Below are 24,680 nucleotides of genomic sequence, written 5' to 3' on the forward strand. Positions count from 1 at the left end.
TGTGTGTGTGTGTGTGTGTGTGTGTGTGTGTGTGTGTGTGTGTGTGTAAGTTACATTTACCTGCTACTTTCAACTTAATTAGCAAGCTGGCATGTGCAGGGGGACTTGTGTTAGTACCTGCATGTTTTTCTATGTTTCTGAGACATGATAGAAAAGTAACAACCCGCAAATTAAGATGGCACACTAGATAGACATCTTTACGTGCTGAGCAGCCTCATAATCAGGCTGTTCCTAGTCTGTCAGAGGGCTCGTCTGATGCTGCAGACTCCATTCTCCTCCCTCTTTCTCTTCCACATCCTATACTCTGCTTTGGGCATTGTTTACCTGCTTTAGAACTACAGCACTGCTGGCAAATGACCTAGCTTCCTTTATAACAGTATGTGCATGCACACACAGAGACATACGCACAGACACACACACATACAGAAACACACACACACACACACACACACACACACACACCACACACTGCTTTAATGGCACTTTCCTTTGTACCTGGCTAAATCCAGTCTTGTCTTCACTCTTCAGCTAAGTGGTCAGCCTCCTCACAAGGGCCTGGGTTTGACTGTCAGATTCTCTATCTCTGTAGCTGCCATTTTTCTGACATTGCTATGGGTCCCTTCTACCTTGATTGTCATTTGCCCTCCCCCTTCCCATGTGTTAGGAAGCGTTGACTGTCCTCCAGTGGGGGTATCTCTCTCTTTTTAAACAGTTACTTTCTTGGCATGACTCTTAACTCTCATTTTAGTCCACCTTGAGTTAGTAGTTACTCTGCATCAAGCTGTCCCTCCTCCCCGCATATTGTTCCTCGACTTTGTGTCTTCAGTATTTCACTCCTTGGGCATCTTTCTGTGAACCATAAATCTACAACTTAACCTAACTATTTTTTTAAAAAAAGTAAGGAAAATATGGTGATACATGCATTCTTCCATCACTTTTCTCATTTCGATGCTTGAATTTTTCTTTTTAATTGTCTAACCTGAAAGAGGGCTTTCTTGGCTACATCAGAGTGCTGAGAGTGCCTGTAAACTCAGAGGTATACTGCCTAGGATTCTAATGCCTGACTCTTGGGAATGGTGGGTGGGAAGCCAAAGCACGAAGAGCCAGTGAGGCCTGAGGCACAGCCTTAAGTCCAAACCCTGACACTAAAGGAGGTCATGACACCTGCCTTGCCTCCTCAGAACAGTTACTGCCATTCATCCTCTCTGAATCCGCTCTCTCTATAATACTGTGGGATGACAGTTTGAATCTGCCATTTCATGTTTTCCTTTTCCAGCCTTTCCTATAGGCTCCTCTTTGCGACACCAGTCCTCCTTTCCCCTAGCTCTACCCCCCAGGGTGGTGGCCATTTTCATCTCTCCCCTTAGGTGTTCCCTGTATGAGGTAGTTAAGTAAATAGAAGTCACTTCCTCCTGCCAATGGCAACACACGCACATTGGGTGCACAAAGTCACTCTTTCTCTTCGCTGCACAGATGGCACCCGAGGACTGTTTAATCCTTCCACGCCAGGAGTCGGGTTTTCTTGGCATGAAATTCATTGCTGGCAATGGACACATTAAAACTGCCAGTACCAGGGAGCTAAAGGTTCCCAATGTGTTATTCAGAGGAATTATCCGGGAGGGTGGCAGCTAAGGTGGGCAGGAGAAAGTGAGGCAAATGCATTAACAGAATTGTCTCCACTGCGTTCCTTGCTTCCTCTGAGCGTGGAGGACCGAATCTGTGTGGGGATCTGAATCTGAGTGGAGAACTGAATCTAAGTGCCTATTTCTGGCGCACAGCAGGCTTTAGAATAAAGTTGCCCTCCTTTGTTTTTTAAATGAGCCTGTGCTTTTGTCTCTGGCAAGAATATATTCAAACATTCTATTTTCCTCCAAGGCCCCAGCTGCCCCTCTGGACCCATCATCTACTTCTTTTCTTTCCCAGGTTTGCTCGCTCTTTCTCTCTCTCGCTTTCTGTGTCTCTCTCTCTCTTCTGTCCCAATCGTTGAAAAGACGTGAGAAGTAATTCAACAATTCCTTTAAGGTTTTTGTCACTCTGTGCATTTCCATGGGACAAGAAAATATTTTGGAAAAAAAAAAAAAAAGGTTCCCATTTAGTTAGGACTTTCTTAGCACAATCCAGAGTTAAGAATGTGCAAACTGTGGAGTTGTACAATAAGTTTCACGACCTTAGCTAAGAAACCATTGACAGATAGAATTACAGAGTTTCAAAGAGAATATAATTTTCAATATAGAGAAGATAAGAGGATTTAGTACTAGGGGACAAATGACCTACACTTTAGAAAAACTCAACTCTCCAAGAGAACACACCTTGTGAATTTGGGCCCTTTTACTACTGAGGAATGAGAGATCAGGTCAGTGTGTGCCCTGGCCAAAGATAGTATGTTCACCATTTGTGAAGTCATACACCTGTGTGGCTGGCTTCCCTAGCTGGGATATTATTTCCTCTACTTTAAAAAGCAGCCATAAAGATGAGGGGATCCTGGGACTGAGGCTTAGACTCAATACAGTGATACCTGCAGTGACCCCGTAAGACTGTTTGAAGATTACCACCCATCTGTGGCCAAATGACAGGGTAGAAACTCTTTTAAAGACTACGGGGACCCCAAAGAAGAGATCCGAAAACCTGGTCCCAGCGACGAAGAGGTGAGAAATCTGAGCTATTGAGCAGTGCAATCCTGTGGACAAATCTTCTTCATCAGCAGTCTTCGTCCATAACAGACAGAAACGGCAGCAGATTTAAGCAAAGAGATGGGACTACCAAGGAGGCCGCTCTGCAACCAGCAGCCACAAGCATGCAGTGGTGCAGCCCCACCTCAAGGAATGGAATCCTGACCGTGGGTGAACAATCTCTCAAAGCCCATCTGCAGTCAGAACTACAAGGCATGAGCAAATAAGAGACGTCCATGCATCCATTCAAAGTGTCTGACATTTGATTTCTTCAAAGGTTTATTCCTCACAGATAAGAAAAAAAAAAAAAAAAGGTATAAAACACTGGGGAGATACATTTTTAAATGGTAACAAAACATGAACTTGAACATCACACAGTATCCAATATGTATAAAAAAGACCAGAGACTTCTAAATTGTGGCTGTGGAGCCTGGGAATCTATGTCAGAAACCTGAAGGAAGTTCTGGGACAATGAGGAACCAGAAACATAGGATTTCAACCTCTGCCCATCCAGCTTCATTTGTTCATTTATCTATTGTGTTAGTATAGCTAGACTCTATTCTACGATTTTCATACATGTATTATTATCAGTTTCAAATGTCCCTGAAACACTCTAGGATAATTATTCTGATTACCAACATTTTATTGACAGGGAAACTGAGGCACTAAAATATTAAGCAACATATAGATGTTGAGGGTTCAAAAAGTAAGAGGACACTCTGAGCTAGGATAGAAGAAAGGGAGAAGATATGAAGAAGATCAGAGAGATTCCCAACAGGTTATAACAAGGAGGAGGGGGCAGCAGGGGAGATAGACAGTGATGGGGGAAGGATTTTCCTGGGACCTCTGAGACAGATTCGTTGAACTGAAGGATAGCTTTGTGAAGAGCAGACCAAATGGTGACCAATAAATATGACAAGACATAGACTGTAGAATGGATTGTCTTGTGAATAAACAGAGAAGTAGAAGACGGAGGGCAGGAGGAGTGGGGCCCTGGTCCTGAGCCTTGCTGCCAAGAGAAGAGGGCAGCCTGGAACACACAGAAGGGCTGATTTAACTTGTAGAGGAGATTTATTTTGCATTTTGCTCAAAATTTGATAGGCTTTTGGCAAGTGTATGAAACAGTCATAGATTTGGCAGTCTTCTGCTAGCAGATTTGAAACGTTCAATCCTTAGGAACTGCTGCATCGTTAGGTTATGCAAAACAGGGTGCAATTTTGTAAATATGCCATCTTGTACTGATTTGACATTTGTTCTATTATCCCAGAATATGCCAAAGGGAGAGAGACCTTCAGATTTAAGCCAAACCTTAACTTGTTTGTAGAGTGCTGATAAAATGTTGACTGCTGTGTGATCTTTAAAGCAGCCAGTGTTGCTTGTGAGTCCTGAGGTAGCGCCCCCTGCCTGGGGTTGATGGGAGCTCTTTCCTTGGCAACTCATGGGTACAGTTGTTTGATAGATGTAAACAAGTAAAACATCTTATTTAGTGGGTTGGATTCAGTTTTTCTTAAATGTTTTCTCTGCCCTCTGCTTGGTATTAATGATGATTCTCCAAATGGCACCCTTTAATATTATTCATGCAGCATTGATTACAGGATTGGAATCCATAGAGTAAGCCAGTAAGCCCAAGGCAGTATCTCACTGAGTTGCTAAGTGGTTATCCTTCAGACCCAGTGATGGTTTGGCCCTCTCCAGGACCCTGTGGGTGGTAATGAGTAGTTTGGCTGTGATGTCAAATGACTATAGAATATAGCCAAGGACGTGGGCTTTGAGTCCAATGCAGGTGACCAGCATTGAAAATCTGCTTCCTTTACTTCTTGAAGTTTGAGCTTGAGGAGGTCATGTTCCTTCTCTAAACTTCATTTGCCTCTTCCAAAAAATGGGAGTAACCATATATGCCTCAGAAATGATTATAGGAGACCCCCCCCCACACACACACCTGCCATGAAGTAAGCTTTGAAACTATGGCAGCTGCCACCATCCTTATCTTCAGGGACACATTGTCCTTCTGGTTTGTGGATGGCACAAAGGGTAGCTTGAAAATTGTCACACCTCCTGTTCTCCTGTTTCTCACAGCATTTCCCTACTCTATCAGCTCCTTCCTTTATTTAAAAAATACAAAGATTTATTTGTTGGAAGGTAGCTGAGAAACCAGCATGATCCAACAAGCAGCTACAGATGGTTCTTCTTGGGGATTGAAGGAAAAGCTCCTCACAGAGAGGCTGTGGAATCGGCACTGCCACTGGACCAATCCTTTCCACTTCTCTCTGCCAGACTGTTGCTGGCAGCAGGGTTCTCCGGAAGTTTCTAGCCTCAGGAGAATGCCAACTGCGCCACCATTGCTTCCATGCCCATTTATCACTCTGAGCTTCCTTTTTAGTCATTGGTGATAGACTATTCGGCTTGTAACTTAGTCATCCATTTCCTTTTTTTATTTCTGTTTCCATGGATAGGCAATGGGGGATCATCCAATTTGGGTGAGTTAAAAATAGTACAATTAATATCTTCCTTATCGCTAATCATATATTGGAGGCATGCATGCATTTCCTAAACTGGCTTTGCATATTTCCTCCATGGCTCGAAGTGTGCCACAAAGTGGGCAATAGAATCTTGCTAGAAAAGCCAGGATGCACAATCCAGTAAGGAACCACTCACCAGTGGCTCCTGCGGCAAAGTGACGTCATTGCAGTTGTAAGTGAAGGCTTGTTTTCTGCACTGAGAGCCCCTAAGAGAGTGTACTTCTAGCACCTGTCTGTCTCTCTCATCAAAAGGTCCGGCTGAAGGCGTCTCCCAATGAGCAAAGAAATGTGCATGGAAACAGCACCCTTACCTCGCAACTGCAGGAGAAGCTTTTGTTTTATTTTTCTCTTACTGCATTAAAGTATTTGTCTTTCTTTCTTTGTAGTGTAATATTGTTAATGTAAAACAATTTGCATCATGACACTTTTATCACAGTTTTCGTCTTTTTCTCAGTATGTTGCATTTCTCACCATGTCTAGTTCATCACAGCTACAGTGTGTACATCACAACATTTATCTTAGGCTCAGGGTTTTACTTGTTTATAAAAATTGTCTTCTTTCAGCCTGTATTCACTCCATTTAAGAAAAAAAAGGCAGCCAGAAACTGTTTTGGTCCAAACTCCAGTAGTTATCACATTCCTTGCTAACTGTCCTGTGTATTTATATGTCTCCTAACTATTACTCCATGTTTCAATGACATTTCTCCATCTCATGGCACTGGGCGGTTGTTGGAGCAGCTTTTCTGTTTATGTTGCCAAGCAAGGCAGGCCTATGGGGCTGCTGGAGGTGAGGTGAGGTGAGGTGGCACAGTTGTATATCTGGGTCAGGTCTGGGTGCTAAAGTTGATTATCATCTCTGAGCAGAGGGTGGAACTGAACTTGTTCAGAAACCTGGTGGTGGCAGGCAAGCAGCACAGGCTGAGTACATGACAGGCAGAGGTGAACCCTGTGAAGGGCCCTTAAGGGGTCCTGACCCTGCCACTCAGAATGAGTCATGGGTCCTCTACCCTCCCCTTTCAGTTTTGTCTGGTGGGTAACAATGCCTTTGAGGAAGGTTAGGTTTGATAGGTCTCTTCTTGGAGAGCAGAACATTGCTCAAAGTTCTGTGCTATCATCTGCCAGTGGGAAAGACACCCTCCACAGCTTACAGGGTTGTTCAGACCAACTTCTGGTTATTTCATAGTGAGAAAGAATTGTGTCTCAGAATCCTGAGTACACACTGTTGTTATGTACTTGAAGTACCAGGGCGGCTGGTTAACATTTTATTTCACATGGTTTCTTTGCTGGAAGACGTTTATAAGGCATTTTAGAATTTTAGAAGAGATGATAGGGAAACAGGAAGTAGTTTTACCTACACTTGGTCCAGTTTTGACACTTCCAAGAGATGGATTGTGGTGTAAGTTAATTATTGAATCTGTCTCTTTATACATATTGCAGAGTTGGCATAGACCTACTTCACACAGGTATGAGAATGTGACTCACTTTCATGGCTCCTTCAAGATGGTTAGTTAGCACAACGACAGGCACAGAGAAAATGCTCAAGGAATAGTAGCTAAGATTACAACTGTTGTGGTTCAGTGCTTGAAAGTGGGCACAGTGACTTACTAAATTGCAGAATGAGAATATTTTATTGTCTACTCCACTTCCATTCTACTCTGGAAAAGTACGGATTAATTGTAGTAGATGCCAGTGCTGAATAATTTCATTTACTCATTTGGCTGCTAACTATTGGGCTCTGTATTAAATAATATAATCAAGTCACTTTGCTGATGGACCTTACTATTTCATTGGATACAAATGAATGTTATCGGACTAGCTGAAAAAGATGGAGCATGTACAAATAAAAATGGCGATGCTGTGATGGATGGATGGATGGATGGATGGATGGATGGATGGGTACTTGCGAGCATGCTAGATGGATGGACTCATACATGGATAGACATGTGGGACATCCCAGCAAATAAAATGTTTCTCTAAAGTTAAATTAAAGAATGGCTTTTAATGAGTTGCAATGTTTATTGGAAAAGCTCATGAATTAAATTCTCAATTTGGGTCAGAAATTTAATATGATCAGGTTGAGTAGAAACTAGTCTGCCTGGACAGGATAGGGCATTGACTTTTAACTAACCAGTTCAGGGTGATCCTAGGAGTCTTAGTTGATGGAAACATTTTGGGTAACTGCACTGACTTTTGAAGACAGGGTGTCACTTTCCAGAAACACGGAATTTTCAGTCACCACCAACAATTTACTTCAAATAACGCTTCTACCTTGTCTCTTTTTTTAAATTTATTTTTATTGTTTATTATTATTAGTTACATTTTATTAACTCTGTATCCCAGCTGTATCCCGCTCCCTTATTCCCTCCCAATCCCACCCTCCCTCCATCAGCTTCTTCCTTAACTCCTCCGTGGATTATTCTTAATCCCATTTTGTAGAAATCAGGACTCAGAGTGCAGCATGTATGTCTCTGAAGACTAGACTTTAACATGTAACTAAAGCTCCCATACCTTTCTGGCCAGACCACTAGGGCTCCCATACCTTTCTGGCCAGACCACTAGGACTCCCAGCAAAAATATTAGGTGTACACTAGCTCTGTAGATGGAGATGTCACTGAAATGCAGACCTTGACTCATGAAGAGCTAGTTGGCTGCTCTTGAGTCTCTGGAGACATCACTGCCTCTTCCTCATTCAGCCCACACCAGGACAAGCAAAGCAGACTCTCTGCTTCCCAATCGCTACTTGGCATTTTTCCTTCATCTCAACATTGTGACTAGTTCTAAATTTAAATCATCTGACCTATGTTTTTAAAAGTTTTTTTTTTCCTTCATCCAAGACCTCTGACCCTTATTGTAGAGGCCCCAAGATGACTCAGAGCACAAAGAAACTTTATCCTGTCCCCTGGTTGGCTCGGAAATAACATTTAACAGCAGCATTTTTTTCTCCAATATTCAAAATGAATTATCAAACACCCACTGATTTTTCTGAGGCCAGCCTTGATCTTTTTCACCCTTTCCCCTCCCATATGTTACATTTGCTTAGGTTTTAAACATCTGTTTCCAGAGAGGTAATGTTTGCTTTTTCATTCAGAACCCAGCAATGTGGACCAAAGTTCACATGACATATTGCAGAGTATGTTTAGTTGCAAATGCTATGTACAGGCTCTTTGAAATGTAGCATGTATGGCACCATGTGACACATGGTTGCTATGGTAATACACTTTTTGGCTGAACTACAGCAGAAGCCCATGGAACATACATTGCTAATATGAGACTCTGCCCTGTGCTAATGCATAGGACACAGCCAATCTGTGATCTGGGACTCTAGGGGTTTTGCATGCAGCCTAGGGGACAGGTGCCCTCTTCCTACATGTACAGGGAAGATGTGGCATTCTTCCTTTCCAGTCCCGTCTCTCAGGCACAGGGCATGCTGTGCATTCTGCCATGCATGGAGACAGCATTTGCTTGAATATCGGTTTGCTATATTTTGTATCAAAGGGGGCCCCAGCTGAAAACATTTTATTTTGTAAACTGAAGTGAAAAATCAGTTATGGCAGATCCTTTTTTTGAATAATGACATTCTTTTTCCCAATTTCAGAAATCAACAGTCATGAGCAGAGCTGAAAATTTTAAACAAGTTGAGTACCTCCTTATTCATGGAACAGCAGATGGTGAGTTTCAGTTAATTAGACTTTTTAGTATCACAGACAGGTTTGCAATTTCACTACTGACAAAACAAAAGCATGAGGGGCAAGACTGTTACATTTACTTCAATAAAACAGTGTTGCTTTCCACAGCTCACTTGTCTTGGGCTAAATGGGATGCTGAGTCCTAGAACTTCAGTCATTTTCTTCTTGTGCCTTCTCTCAGCATCTGAAAACTCCAGAGGCTATTAGCTACTTGTTTATGGCTGTAGAGGCTATTAGCTACTTGTTTATGGCTGCTCGTTCACTTTCTTTCCCACAGATAATGTTCACTTTCAGCAGTCGGCTCAGATCTCCAAAGCCCTGGTGGACGCTGGTGTGGATTTCCAAGCAATGGTATAATAAGACTTTGTTCCCCCTCAAGTATCTGCTGGGTCTGGTTTCCTCCTTGGGAGTTGCTTTTTCCCAAGGAAGTCTCAGAAGTTAGGAACAGAAGAGAGGGCTCTTATCATTCCAGTGTGAAGTTGGAGATGTGATATCCTCTAGTCATACACAGAGTAAATATTAGACAGTTTGAGGTGGAGAAACACAGTATTACATATCCTGGGAGTGTCAAAACACCATTCTTCTCTTCATGTGGTGGTTCAGTCTCTCCTTGTTTTGATTTGAAAGTAATCATTTGTTCTGTAAATGTGTGGCAGAGTAATTCTAAAGTGAAACCAGCATGATAACAGCTAAATGTAAAATCCATTCTGTTAAGATGATGACTAGCCACCGCAACAACAGTGGGGTATTAATACTCAGCATGCTTCAGTTTTTGCAATGGTTACATTATCTTTTGTTGAACAACTGCAGGCAACAAGCAATTAGGCTTGTTTATAAAGTCAGAAATGGCTGGGGCTGATTGTGCCTGTACCGAGGATGTTTTGGGGGGTATTCAGTATAACTCATGTTCTATATTAGACTTTTTCAGATTAAAAAGAAAAACATACACACGTGCATACACACGTGCCTTGCACTAATAATACAGTAGTATAAAATACAGCCTTCTTATCTGTTTTGGCTGGAAAACACTGCCTCCCCCTTGTAGCACATAATTTGCTGTGTGCTGTGTTCCAAGAGTGCCCTGTCTAGGAGTGGGGTTCCTATTTTGTGCTGCGAAAACCTGCCATATCTTTGGGCCAGATTCTCAGAAGAGGTTGAGGTTTATTTATTTCACAGTTTAAAGCAAAGTCAGATAATACTTCAGACACAATTTTAAAATTAACTTATGTCTCAGTAATATATATTTGCCTGGCAGTGCCTTCCAGTCATTTAGTAAGGTATGAGTTCATGTGTATTTGCCTCAGGTTGTAGAGTCCTTCTACATAAATGTCAGACATACACAGTTTTAAATTTTCAGTATAAAATTTAAGTGTTGGTAAATAATACATTTGACTTTTGACTTCACTTATGTTACATCCATAAAACTTTTAATATTTAAATTGATTTTTCTAGCCATTTAGATGTTTATTTAGAAAAATTACTTTGAAATCTATTTATATTAATACATATTCAAGTGTAGAGAAATCTGACACTTGCTAGCACCTATTAAATAACTATGCCTGCTGGTATAAACCTTACTATTCACACAGTGGTTTTCAGTGACCTTTGAGTCACATTTGAAAGTTGATTTGGGTATTTTAATTAGAATATACCTATCTTTAAAGTCTTACGCAGTAAACCCAAACGCACAGTACCCAAACAAGAGGACCAGAGACTTCTTCAGGACTGAACATGTCTTGAAAAGCTCTGGGGAAGAAAGAGACACCCTCTTTGATCACACTTCAGTTTATAAACTATTCCCATTTTACGTCATGCAAGAACTCATTTGAATTTTTCCTTTTTAAAGGCAGCTGCCCCCCTAACCCTGACCTCTTTCTCTCTCCAGTGGTATACAGATGAAGACCATGGGATCGCCAGCAGCACAGCCCACCAGCACATCTACACCCACATGAGCCATTTTCTCCAGCAGTGCCTCTCCTTACGCTAGCGCCACAAAGTTATCCATAGCTTATTTAAAAACACATTCGTTCTCATTATCTCAAAACTGCACTGTTACGATGACGATCTTAATAATTCTGCATGGAGAAATTTCAGGCTACATTCCAGTTTCGTACCTGGAGTCCTAACTAAGGATGTCTGTCTTCACAACAGATTATTACCTTACAGCAATTTGGATTTCCCCCTATGTTTTGTTTATCATTTAAAATCATTTCCACATCAGCTGCTGAAACAACAAATATAAATTATTTTTACAAGAGCTCTGCATAGATTTACTGAGCAGAATTTCTTTTTTTTTTTTTTTCTTTTTTTTACTAGACTAGTCCAAATCTTGTTCCCCTATTTAAGGAAAGGTGGTGACAAGATGTGGGCAATGATGTCATTAGGGCAGCAACAAGAAAAGAGGTAACAGGGAGAGGAGATTATAGAGTATGGCTAGAAACCCAGGTCCAGGCATACCAGCCCAACCAGGCTACTGTCAGCTCGCCTCGAGAAGAGCTGTTCACTGCCAGACTGGCACAGTTTTCTGAGAAAGACTATTCAAACAGTCTCAGGAAATCATATATGCAAAGCACTGACTTCTAAGTAAAACCACAGCAGTTGAATAGGCTCCAAAGAAATGCAAGGGAAACTGCCAGCAATGTAAAGCCCCCAGGTGCCAGTTATGGCTATAGGTGCTACAAAAACACAGCAAGGGTGACAGGAAAGCATTGTAAATGTGCCTTTAAAAATTACTGATATTTCATAGTGAAAAGAGGCAGCTTGGAACATATCGACTTACCCTGTTAAAAGTTGAAAATATTTGTGTCACAAATTCTAACATGAAGGAATACTTGCATCAATTTTTCTTACTTCATTTCTTTGAGCATGTTAATTAAAATATCTCAACTTCATTGACTTTTGAACGGAAATTGAACAAGAATGTTGTGTGTTATTATTTCTGTTCTACATGGTGGAATTTCTCTTGGTCATTTAGTAAATATGCTTCCATTTTTCAGAGGTAAGGGATTACATCTTGAATCAAACTAAAACCACATTGACATATGGACACATTTGTTCAAAGGTTCTTGTTTAACTTGTTAGAAATCCAAGACTGTCTTGTAAACATGGAAAGAGTTCAGCTTAAAAAAAAAAAACGTAGATACATAAAACTGTGTAAAGTTAAATAATTCATAAGAGTTTATCTAATACCCCTGAAATTTTTACTCCCATACTTAACACATAGCTTTTGAGAAATCAATTAAATAATACTTTGGTCATTTACATACTATAGAAGATATAATATAATTTAATCCAGGGAAGCATGTGAGGCTTGTAGCAAAGACATTTTGGTAGCCACGTCCTTCAAGGGTTTCGGGTTTTGTCTCTGGCTTCCTTTTCTTAGGGGAGTAGGGTTGGTACAATAGAAAGTATATATTTCGGATTCTGAATTTGACTTAGCAATGTTGGGATAACTTAGAAACTATGATTTTTTGTTTCAATTGTTTGTAACACAGCTGCATTTTTAAAATGGACTTCACCTGTTTAAATGCAGTTTCAGACCATTTGCAAGACAAAATTATCACAGACAGGTGAGTTATGGCATAAATTCCAAACATAGCAGAAATGGAAAGCATCTGTTAGAGAGTCATGAAAACAATGGACAGAGGCTCTGAAGTCAGCTTTGACACTATTTCCAGGGCATGCCACGGACTCATTTCACCTCAACTAACTCTCAAGCCCCACTCTTCCACTGGAAGAATAGCTGGTACTTAAACCTGTAGGTTTCTGACTATAATTTCTATTTTTGAACACAGCTCAGTCACCGTATATAGCAGCACCAATGCACAAAGTTCTAGATCGAGGAACAGAGGTAACACATGTTCCTGACAGCAAGAAAACAGAGAATCAAATTAAACAGAAGTTATCCCTTGTGAATTCTTTAATCTAAACCACATTATAAAACTAAGTTTGTATTAATAATTCTTATGTGAAATTCTGTATAATATTTATATAATATCCAAACCATGATTTCTTTTTTGTTTCTTTCATTTCTTAAAAAAAAATGTTGTTTCTGGAGCCTGAGGTAATAAAAATATCACAGTACATATTTCTCAGGCAATAAGAGTTTCAAATGGTGATAATGTGAATAAATTAGTTTTTATTTGACTCTCATAGGACAAGTTTCACTGTTAGGTAAGAGTTGTAAATTCGATAAACAACCTGATATATAAACTATAGATAAACTTAATTTAAGAATATGTTTGAAGAACACAAGAGCTAGAAATGCCCCTAAGGCATACAGACATGTCTCCTACAGGCACATGCAGCCTTTGGAAGCACTTGGATCACCAACCTTCCTTCTCAGAACCCAGCACCTAGGAAGTGGCGCATGGCTAAAGGAAGCAAGAAACGGTGGTGATGGATCACTTCCCTGTGTGCCGTTCTGGGCACTGCATTTCTCGCTCAGGGCATAGCAGTTCCACCTCTTGGCACTTACTGCTTTTGCTCTAAGTTGGAGTGAGAATACTGATTTATAAGACTACTAGATTTGTACAATATTTAAGATTCAATAAATTCTAAGTGAAAAAACATACCCAAACACAAGCATGTTTTTTTTTTTCCTAAAATAAGATAATTTTGTTGTGCCAACTTTATGACAGTTATTTCAGCAGAATTTTCACATACATCCTGAGTGACCTGAAGCATACATTCAGGATGTTTTGGGGGGTATACAGATGGCTGAGAATGAAGCACAAATGGGGGTTATGAAGCATAACATCATAGGCTACCCCATAAGAAAATCTCAGAGCCTGGATTTATAAGACCACTGCAAAGCTCAGGAGGAGTCAATCATCTCTCTGCGTGTCACACTTATCTAACCATGATAAAATGTAAGAATTCAAATTAATAAAAGGGAAATTCCACTGCTATTTAAAAAGTTAAAAAGTGCCTTTCAGTGCACACAGACCAGCGGCTCTCAACCTTCCTAACCCTGCAGCCCTTTAACACAGTTCCTCTTACTTATTGTGGTGACTGACGCCCCAACCACAAAATAATCTTCCTTGCTACTTCATAACTGTCACTTTGTTATTCTTACAAATCTGGATACAGATATCTGTGTTTTCTGACAGTCTTAAGTAAGGGTTCTTAGACTCTCGCCCCAAAGGGGTTGTGGCCCACAGATTGAGAACCACTGTATTTTTAAAAATAATTTTATTTTTTTAATATTAATCACAGCTTATTTACTTTGTACCCTAGCCACAGCGCCCTCTCTTATTCCCTCCCAATCCCACCCTCCCTCCCTCATCTCCTCCCTGCCCCTTTCCAAGTCCACTGCTAGGGGAGGTCCTCCTCTCCTTCCATCTGAGACCCTAGCTTATCAGGTATCTTCAGGACTGGCTGCCATGAAAACCACTGTTATAGCGTATAAATGTCAACAAATTTAATAGAAGTCCTTATTCTACATTACACGAAGGAACTTATTTAAGTTGCTTGTATACAAAATCATAAAGGCATCTGAAAGACTCTACTTCGCAGTGTTTCAAAGCAGACACTAAGACTCATAACCAAACCCTCGGCAGAGTGCAGGGAATCATATGAAAGAAGGGAAGTTAGTATGATATGGAAAGGATAGGAGCTCTACAAGGACCAAATATATCTGGGCACAGGGTCTTTTCTGAGACTGACACTCAACCAAGGACCATCTATGGATATAACCTAGAACTTCTGCTCGGATGTGGCCTGTGGTAGCTCAGTAACCAAGTAGTTTTCCAAAGTAAGGGGAACACGGACTATTTCTAACAGGATCTCAAGGGCAGGCTGTTTGACACCCCCCCCCCCCAGGGGAGGAGCAGTCTGTTAGGCCACTTTGCAGCCAGCCCTGAAGATACCTGATAAAACAGGGTCAGATGAAAGGGGAGGAGGTCCTCCCCTATCAGTGGACTTGGAAAGGGGCAGGGAGGAGACCAGGGAGGGAGTGTGGGGTTGGGGAGGGAATGAGGGAGCAGGATACAGCTGGGACACAGAGTTAACAAAATGTAACTAAAAAGAAAAATAAAATAAAAAAAAATGTAACTGATGAAAAAAAAAATCATACTTTTGTGAATTGTGAGTAACAAAATGGATTTCACCAGTTTGTTTTTGTTCCGTTGTCAGTCACAGAGAAATGAGTGATGGAGAAAGTATAGTATATGAGAAGAAATAGTCCTCAATCAAGCTGGTTCTAAGAACTACAGCGAATGCCCTTTTAGGGGTGAACAATTTTTTTTTTCTCACCTCCTGCTTGAGATAGTGCCCTTCAGCCGAAGTCAGACTCACAGGGCAGATAATCAGCAGTTGTGACAGACATGGTATCATTTAAGGAACATTATCCCGTCTCATCCAATTCAACACCACCGGACATTTTAAAAAAAGCATCAAATCCTACCTCAGAACTGGTAAATGGCTGGGACTTCATATATGCGATATCCAGCATCTTTCTTTTCTTTTTCTTTCCTCCTAGTCACAGTATTTTGCTGTTTTCCCTGCCTTGGTGGCTTGCATAGAGTGTTTTCTTAAACTTCCCTGTTCTCACATGACTGATCTATGTAGTGTCTAATGCGCACTGTTGGTGTTCTTCTAAAACTCCCTTTGTTACCTTTACCATTCTTTTGCTTGTTGGTTGTTTTTCCGAGGCAGGGTATCTCTGTGTAGCACTAGCCATCCTAGACTTACTTTGTAGACCATGCTGGCTTCAAACTCACAGAGGTCCACTTGCGTCATCCGCTGAGAGTGCTGGGATTGCAAGCATGTGCCACTGCACCTGACTACCATTCTTAGCAAGCTGAATAAGAGCATTTTCTGGAACATTTTACTGATGATTCTGAAACAACGTTTGCCATTTGGATAGATATCAGAGCACAGAATACATCCCTATAGAGTTGAAAGGGAGGGTTAAGATACCACCACTACCATCAAGGGTCTTAAAAACAAGTGGAGAAGTGAGGTTAGCAGAAGCCTATGACTCCTCACACAGAAGGAAATCGACCTAGATATAAGCTCAGTCCACAGTAAGAAGAAATGAGGTCAATAGGACTGAAGCGAAGCTGACATCTAAACATGGCCACTGAAGAATCAGAAGTCATCTCCGATTGCTGATCACAACCACCCTCTCAAATACTTAGAGACTAAAATCATTCAGATGGTTGTTGCCTCAGTGTATTGTTTTGTTTTTAAAGACTTTGCTTTTTAGGCCACCCTGACCATAAACTCATGATAGCCCAGGCTGGCCTCAAAATTCTGGTCCTCTTAGCTCAGCCTCCCAAGTGGTGATATTATAGGTATTTGCCACCCAGATTTTATTTCAATGTATTTCCTTAACTGGATATACAAGATAGACATACTGAAAAGCTAGAAATCAGTCTGTCAATGATAGGAAAACAACTCAGGAGAAAATTGGCTCTAGCCAGACAGAAATGAAGAAGTCAATGCAGAGAGGAGCAGAATAACTCTCACTTCTAAGGCCTAAGAGAATCATAAAGGATCTGGAAGTCATCACTGAAGTGTCTCTCCCAGCCATGAGTCTGGATTACCTCCATAGCTAAAAAAAAAAAAATCCTGAACAATAACTGCCGGGGTTCTCTCCAGTCCAGATTTCAAGTGGCATTACAAAGCTTCCAGTAAGAAATATAGCATGGCCTTGGCATGAAAACAGACATGTTGATCAAAGGAATCAGTGAAGACCCAGACATAAATCTACACATCTACAGACACCCAACTTTTGATAAAGAAGCCAGAGATACACACTGGGGGGGAAAAAAGGAAGCATCACCAACCAATGGTGCTGGCTGCTCTAACCGATGTCTGCACGTAGGGGCCTGAATCACCCAACAAGTTTTTTAGATACAACATGTATGCTGGTAAGTAGGAACAATTACAAGAAAAGCTACTAGTCAGGAAAATTATTAATGATTCGGATCCTATAATGAGCCTTTCACTCACCATAGGGGTAGAATCACTTGTACCGTGTTCTGTGTGGCAAAAGGTATGCACATCCTTAAAGACTTTTCCTTATTTTCTGTTCATAAAGTTAGAGCTATTTGAAGCCTCCTGAAATGTTTCTTAACTGTGTGAATGTCTTATTTTAAATATTATGCTTACACTATTAAAATACTTTACCTGATTTGTTGGTGAATATGAAGAAAAAATAAAGACAAGACACATTGTACACACTTTAAAATAAGCATGAAAATTAGTTAGGATAAATATTTATTTCCACATAACATTTCTTAGTTTTGAAAAACACAATATCCTAGTCACATTTACATATTACTTAAACATTGCAATAAATTACATTCAAGGTATTCAGTAATTTGACCAGGAATCTGAAATTAGGAGTAAATATATACTACATTTTCATATATTTTATATGATTTCAAAATATTAAGATAGAGATAGCATTAAAATTCACACAAGAACAAAATTACTATAAAAATACTCAGAAATACAGAATTTCATAGGATGATTGTTACACCAGTGATCATGTGAAGTGTAATTCACTGGTCATTTTTTAACAGAACAGGTATTACTCTATGGAGACACTGGGAGACTTCTTTGGGGCTTGACCTGCCAAGTCATAGACAGTGAGGATGTTTTAGATGGAGTGTCAGTATTACAACATACACGAAGGTAGCACATTTGGAACAGTTTTGCATTTTTCTTCACCATTTATAAATACAAACTTTACTAACTGAAAATTTTTCTCATAATTTTGGCTCATGTCTCATTAAAAAAATGACTCCTTAAAGGATTGTAAGGAATTTTTTTTTTGTTCACAAGATATCAAAATATTAAGTGTTAATGTAGGCTTTGTTGTTTTCATCCTCATTAGCTTAATAACAAAGAGGATTTTCCAATTATATGCATTTACATAAAGTAAACATAGTTTATAAAAGCCACAAGGCTCTGAATTTTTCTAAATTTGGACAATGAAAGGTTATAAGGTTGTCAATCATTGTTAATTGTTAGGAATTAAGAGCCCTATGAGATTTTATTTTTATTATCTCACATTTATCTGAAGTCAAATGAAATTTATGCTCAGTAGTACTCAGAAATCCACAACTTCCTTCCCATTTCAATAAGCTGAATAAAGTTGGGCTGTTGCGTATGGACTGAAATATTTACATAACCTTCTCTAACAAAATCTGAAATTTTAGTTCAAAGACTGTGTTTCCACAACATGCACTTAGTTAAAATGTGGAAAGGAGCTTTGCAAAAGAACAGTTACATTTGGAGACCTGTTGGTCTAACATGACAACCTGATATAGGGACCCAAATGAAACAGCACGTGACCATTATCAGCGGAACAGCTGTACAGGGATGGCATTTCACATACAATGATTCACCATGTGGCATTCCGTAAGTATGTATGTCACAGGTATATTTGAGAAGTAACTGTTGTCAATGGGAGAGAAGTTCAATAGCACATCTCTGGTAAAAATTTGAAATGAAAAACCCCACACAACTCTTCAAATATCTCTGAAGCATTTCATATAAGTCTAGTACTTGACTGTGTGGTTACAACTTGAATTCTAAGCAAACACTACTTGACTCTTTGCAGTATGTCTTTTAAGAAGGTATAAACAGGTCTCTTTCTGAAATGACTTGAAGTATTAGTTAGATATTAAGTATTAAATGTATGATATTGAGTCAAGGAAATACATAAATACAATTATTAAAAATGCTTTCAGAGTAACTCTTTGACTTGGGCCTTTCTAGACAAGACACTAATTCTATGCTATAAAAAATAAAAAGTAAGACTACCTTTCAAAATTCTTCTGAATAAAATTATCAGGCATCTTCAGGTTACTAAGGTAGGAAAACACAAACTAGGCAAATATGACTTATTTTTTAAAGAATGCTTTGCTCTCAGAACGCTGCCAACAAGAATCCTGTGTTGGCAAATGTCTTACAGCAGTAACACGGGAGAGTCTTGCCCTAGCTATTGGACCTGCTCACAAGGGTGTCACACTGCTCAGAGATTAAACACAGAAGTGAAACAGCGGTTGTACTACTTACAGAATGAAGGTAGATTTGGGATGGGAGAGGATTTACAATATATGATCAAAGCAGTTTTATTAATAATTGTGACACTCTTCTCATATGTATGTAAAAAATAAATTGAAGATCAAGTCATAGACAAGTCTCCCTGTCAACACCTTTCCCTGAGTCAGCTTTCTTCTCTTTTCGGCTTTCAGTGCTAAAGGGGAAGAAAAAAAAAATAAGAGGAGAAAATCACTACTGCAATCCAGCTTGGTCACTGTGAGATTTGCTTTTTTTCAGACACCAAACATGTCAACCCCCAAGAAATACAAGAGCTCTCAGGCATTGCTCTCTCATGCTGCAATGCAGATAGACAGCAGCAACTATATCCTCTGCACTCTGTGAGCTAGAAATCAAGAACTGCAGAGAGGGGGAAATTCAAAAATAGACATTGAGAAACAAAACAAAACAAAAAAAACAGACATTTCCAAAGAGTTCTAAAAGCATGCAAGATCAATACATGGTCCTCATCTGGGCAAATGAATCGATAGTTGGTGAAAATGTCAGTCATGCCCTGCACTATGGTAGCATACGACTAGAAAATGACAAAACAAGGTGCTTCGGGGAGGGACTTCCAGGCTCTGCTGAAAATGGCTTTTCCTTTGTTCCTGGACTGGACCAGGGTCTCTGGTAAAAGTGATGCCTTGGTAGGTAGGGCAGACACACCTTTCTTAGTTTCAGAAAATGGCTCCCTGCTCTCCACACACCTGTGCTGGGTTCACAGAAAAACCCCCAGACCACACAGCAGAGGAGTGATGCTTCATTTCCTTCTAGAATACATTCACACCTCAAAAGCTTCTGTTTAACCTCATCTTCCAGCCAACTTAAAAAAAAAAATGATCATGCTGATAACGTGGCTACCATTTTGTTGAGTTATCTGCACTCTTTCTAGCCATTATGTACTTCTATTATCACATGGAAGCTTCAATGGACAGTGAGAATGAAGTGTTCAAACTAGTGAAGCTTAGACTGAAAGGGTATGCTTCCAGAAGGCAACAGGCTCCCTCCTCCAGTACTTCTGGTGCCTGGCAAAGGCCTATGCACTGGAGGTCTCTTTCTTCTTCCGCATTTGTGGCACAAAGGACAACCCAGACCCAGCCTCTGAGGCCCTGAACTAGATGAATCAACACACTTTTTACTTGTTAACTTCAGCCCTTAATATTCATTTACGAAATAGCTGAGGTGGTATACTCTTGGTTTTACAACCGTTCTCTGGGTGATAAAGGAACCCAAGTTATGTTTTCTATGGGTTTTCCTATGCATCTTTCTTAGTGGTCAATAACTTAAACATATTCTAAGAGTGTGTTTTTAAAATTGTTTTTTTTTTTTTTTCTCCAATTCAAGCTAGAAACAGCCCTTCTCAGTTGTCACCACCACCCGGCACCATCAGGTAAGAAGTGCTGGAGCTTCTGCCATCTGTGGCACGCTGCCAGCGCTGAGAGCTGGTGTGAGCGAGTGTCTATGGCACCCGGGTTTATGCCTGCCACGCTTCTCAGCACATACTCCTTGCAGGTCAGAGCAAAGCAACTTTTTTCCCTTTTCTTTTCTCCTTCCATGAGAAGAGATGACAGTGCGCACATGATGTGTTGAGTGCCTTAATTCTGTATTTTTAACTTCTCTATCTGTATGACTCACTTTTTTTTTTCTACTTTAAGTTCCTTTTTATAAGACAAATGTCTGCTATTCTGCTTTCCAAATTAACTTGTCCCTGGACTTCACCTGTGCCCACCAATTCTGTCAAACAAAGCCAATGAAGCCCAACAGAATGAGTGGCGGTACAGGTGGAATACATGTTTCCTCCTCCCAGAGCTTAGGTGAGGAGTACAACCTACAGCCAGTGATTTAAGTCTCTCTGAGACTGGTTGTCTTCAACACTAAATTGAGCTTTGGACCAGATGGCCTCTGAGTCTTCCTGTAACTCACTCCTAGAATACTGATTCTGGCATGCCTGTTTCTAATAGACTCTGTCTTTTAAAAAATGGAATGCTGTATCCTATCTACAAGAGACTGGGGGTGGGGAGGAGATACAATGGCCTCTTTCTCTAGCACAATTTCTCTGTACACAACCCTTTGGAACTTAGGTATCACTTAACCTCTTGATAAAAACGTGATTTCTCAATGGTCAGTGGCACCATTTGTCACTGACAAATGAGGAGAGGAAGAGATGGAGGGAGGGAGAGATTGAGAGAGGGAGAGAGAGAGAGAGAGAGAGACTTAGAACATCAACTTGGTCCACATATGAACTTCCTCCCGATCTACTTTGATATACTGGTATTTTATATCATATAATCATAGCTTTCTAAACATGACTATTTTATAACCATTAACATTAATTTGGGGAGGCAGAAATATTATAACCAGCTTAATATTTCTATGAAAATTCTTTTTTTTTTTTGGTTTTTTAACCATATGATGCTCTCTCTCTCTCTCTCTCTCTCTGGATTTCTCATTCTATTTTTTTAGATGTTAATCAACTTTAAGCTTTCAATTAAACAAATATATCACACATGTATTATTTCTTATTGTAATAAACATATATTGGCAGGTCTTCTAGGAATATACAATAGATAAAACTGTCCGTGTTGGTCAGTCTTGAAAACATACACACGATTAACATTATATAAACTGACTAAGTTGTATTTATGTATTTAGAAATATTTGCATGTATGTATACATATGTGTATATAATAATAATTAATGGAAAAGAGGCCATAAATTTGGAAGAGAGCAAGAGGTATATGAGGGTTTGCAAAGGATAGGGAAGGGGAAACAATATAATCATATTACAGTCTCAAAAATACAAAGTAACTAAAAACATAAAAATAAAAAAGTTACATTTCAAGAAAGAACAAAAAGGACCACTATTGACATGCTCCTGAAAAATGTATGAGAAAGTTTCCTTCACAGTGCTCAAATATTGTTCTGACCAATATATGCCAAGAAATAGCGGAAAGGCTCAGGCCTAAGAAATCACAGCAAAGGAGACTCTGTGATAGGAGGAAGATGTAGGGTACAGAGGAGGGGTGGAAAGAGAAGCAGGAAACTGGTTTGGCAGGTCAGCCTTGCTCCAGTACATGGCCCCATACCCAGGAACTTTATGACAGCACAAACAGGTCAATGGCTTAATAAGCAAAGTTGGGGTGTAGTGAGGGGGAGGTGTATCAAGTAGGAGTTGGGAGAAGGTTCGGGATGAAGATGATCAAAATACATTGTATGAAAGCTCAAAGAATTCATAAAAATATTTTTATGAAATCTTAATGCATTTTATAAAGCACTGTAGTTATTTATAATTATGGACTAAAGGTGGTTTTTGAAAGACCAATTTTTATCAAACTATATAAGAAGCTGTGGAGGCAATTCATTAAACATGGAGAAGTCGAGCCAGCATCTACATAGAGCCATCATGCTTATGTTCTAGCGTCTTTGGTTCAGGAAGGTACTTTGAGTGCTACCAAAAGAGAAATGTAAACACCAATCCAGGCACAAGCTCTTTAATTTGCAATGGTGTCCTGCTTGCAAGATATGCTAGGGCATGGTGGCACAAAGCCAGGAATAACACCCAACATAGAACTTATGCCCAACATTGCTTGGGTGACCAAGAACCTGAGACTGGATAGCCCAGGGACCTAACCTAAAGCCAAACACTACTGTGCAAAAATAAAACAAACAAAACAAAACATGTAGTAATAAATTATTCCTAATGACATACTACTATACTGATAGATCAGTGTCTTGTTCAGCCATCTTCAGAGAAGCTTTCCCCTGCAGCAGATGGGAACAAACGCAGAGACCCACAGCCAGGCATTATGCAGAGTGAGAAAGCTTTAGAACACTAAGTTCTAAACAGGATGTCCCTATCAACCGCCTCATCTCAGGGCTGAAGAGACCCTATAGAAGAGGAGGCAGAAAGAGTGTAAGAGCCAGAAGGGGTGAAGGACACTGAGGAAGCAAAGCCCTCTAAGTAAATCAACGTGGCCAAAGCTCATGTAAACTCACAGAGACTGAAGCAGTATGCACAGGGCCTGCATGGATCTTTTTCCAGTTCCAATGGTTAGTTTTTGTTTTATCTTGTTATAATTAATTATTATATAATTATATATCATATTATAATCATTTATTATTGAAAGAAGAAACCATGGGGGACTACCGAGTAAAACCCTATCTCAAAAGCAAAAGAAACAAATGTTTTATAAAAAGCAAGACAAGGGACTGATGAGTTAGTGCTGTGGCAAAGAGCATCACAGTACATGCTGTTCTTGCAAAGGACCCAAGTTGGGTTGCCAGCACCCACAAAAGGTGGCTCACAATCACTTGTAACTCTAGTTCCAGGGGTTCTAACTCCCTCTTCTGGCCTCCTTGGGCACCTGCACTCATAAGCATATACCTACACATATACACAATTAAAAACCAAACAAATTAAGCCAGGCATAGTAACACATACCTTTGAGTCTAGTGCTAAGGAGTCAAAGGCAGACATCTCTCTGCGAGTTCTAGGCCAGCCTGGTCGACATATCAGTTTCAGGCTAGTGAGAACTATATAGTGAGACCCTATCTCGATGATGATGATGGTAGTGATGGTGATGATGATGATAAACCTTTTAAAAATCAAAACAAAAACTTGGAAATAGTCTAAGTGTATAACAGCAGGAAATGAAAAAATTACATTGAAGCTAGATGGTATATAATTTTATAAAGTTAAATATGGTTTGTAAAATATTAACACACAGTGTTAATGAAAAAATATGAAATGACATGTATACTATGAAATCAACTTTGCAAACATATATATATATATATATATACATATATATATATATATATATAGAGAGAGAGAGAGAGAGAGAGAGAGAGAAGGGGGAATCTTTGGAATTATTAACAGCAGTTGACACATAGGAATCACACACAAGCAACATAATTCAAGGCTGAACAGTCATAGAACAGCCAGGCTACCCGCTGCCTAACCTGTTCAGAGCAAAGGTACAAATTCTAACCACCACTTGCTGCAATATTCTATAGTAGGAGCTTGTGCAGGATACAAATGAACTCACAGACTACTTAGTGTGATCATAAAGGTATCTTATTGGATTCACTGTTTTAAAACAATCATTCTTGGACATACTTGCATACTTAGCAAGTAGGAATAGAATTCTCCTAATGATTTTAGTTTAGGTCCATTAAGTCTCTTCCAGATCAGGATAAGCTTTCTGTTTGTTTGTTTTGTTTTGTTTTGTTTTTTTTTTTTTATAGGTTCCTAGGAGCATCTTATCACTTTTAACTTGCTTGAAAGAGTACTTACAATGCTTAGTGCCTACATCTACTTTTTATCTCACATTTTTCTTGGACTTTAAGTGTTGAGTTTAAAAGTTAGTTTTTACAATTTTATAGTTTCCGTATAGTTTATGTCTACTTTATAGTTATGTATAGTTTATGTATTGTGTTATCAAGCAAGGCAATCAAAAGATGAAATAAAATTTAAGTCCATTTTAAAGAGCAGCTATAGCAGAGCTTCTCACAAGTGTGCATAGCACCGTTCTATCGGGATCAAAGCACATGTCCTCAAGAAGAGCTGGAGTCACGGTCAGCTCCCAGCTTCTACTTCCAACCAGAAAACCAAATGTGAGCAGAACAACTGCTCTTCTAAGCCTCATTTACACAGGTAAGTTAGCATCAAAGACAGACTATAGAAAGGAGTAAGATGGAAAATAAATGGTGGCAGAGGCATGAACCAAAGGCTGCACAGAGCCAGCT

The 24,680-nt window shown here is 39.8% G+C and overlaps 2 protein-coding genes across 7 annotated transcripts in view; one reads left to right on the forward strand and one right to left on the reverse strand.

The window, feature by feature from the left end:
* Nucleotides 1-11,782, forward strand: part of Dpp4 (dipeptidyl peptidase 4) — an 80,335-nt gene extending 68,553 nt beyond the window's left edge. For both annotated transcript variants that reach the window (XM_055600017.1, XM_055600015.1), the window contains 3 exons: nucleotides 8,783-8,855; nucleotides 9,151-9,224; nucleotides 10,759-11,782. In XM_055600017.1, coding sequence (XP_055455992.1) covers nucleotides 8,783-8,855; nucleotides 9,151-9,224; nucleotides 10,759-10,860 — 249 coding nt within the window. In that variant the 3' untranslated portion in view covers nucleotides 10,861-11,782. The remainder of the gene's footprint in view (nucleotides 1-8,782; nucleotides 8,856-9,150; nucleotides 9,225-10,758) is intronic.
* Nucleotides 11,783-17,206: 5,424 nt separating this feature from the next.
* Slc4a10 (solute carrier family 4 member 10) overlaps nucleotides 17,207-24,680 on the reverse strand; it is a 295,608-nt gene continuing 288,134 nt past the window's right edge. For 4 of the 5 annotated variants that reach the window (XM_055599957.1, XM_055599954.1, XM_055599956.1 and 1 more), the window contains one exon: nucleotides 17,207-19,089. In XM_055599957.1, the coding sequence (XP_055455932.1) occupies nucleotides 19,023-19,089 (67 nt within the window). In that variant the 3' untranslated portion in view covers nucleotides 17,207-19,022. The remainder of the gene's footprint in view (nucleotides 19,090-24,680) is intronic. The other variant, XM_055599955.1, reaches the window with a different exon arrangement.

The sequence above is a fragment of the Psammomys obesus genome, unplaced genomic scaffold (genome assembly GCF_907164565.1).
Source record: "Psammomys obesus unplaced genomic scaffold, mPsaObe1.curated_primary_1811, whole genome shotgun sequence".
NCBI classification, from domain to species: Eukaryota; Metazoa; Chordata; class Mammalia; order Rodentia; family Muridae; genus Psammomys; species Psammomys obesus.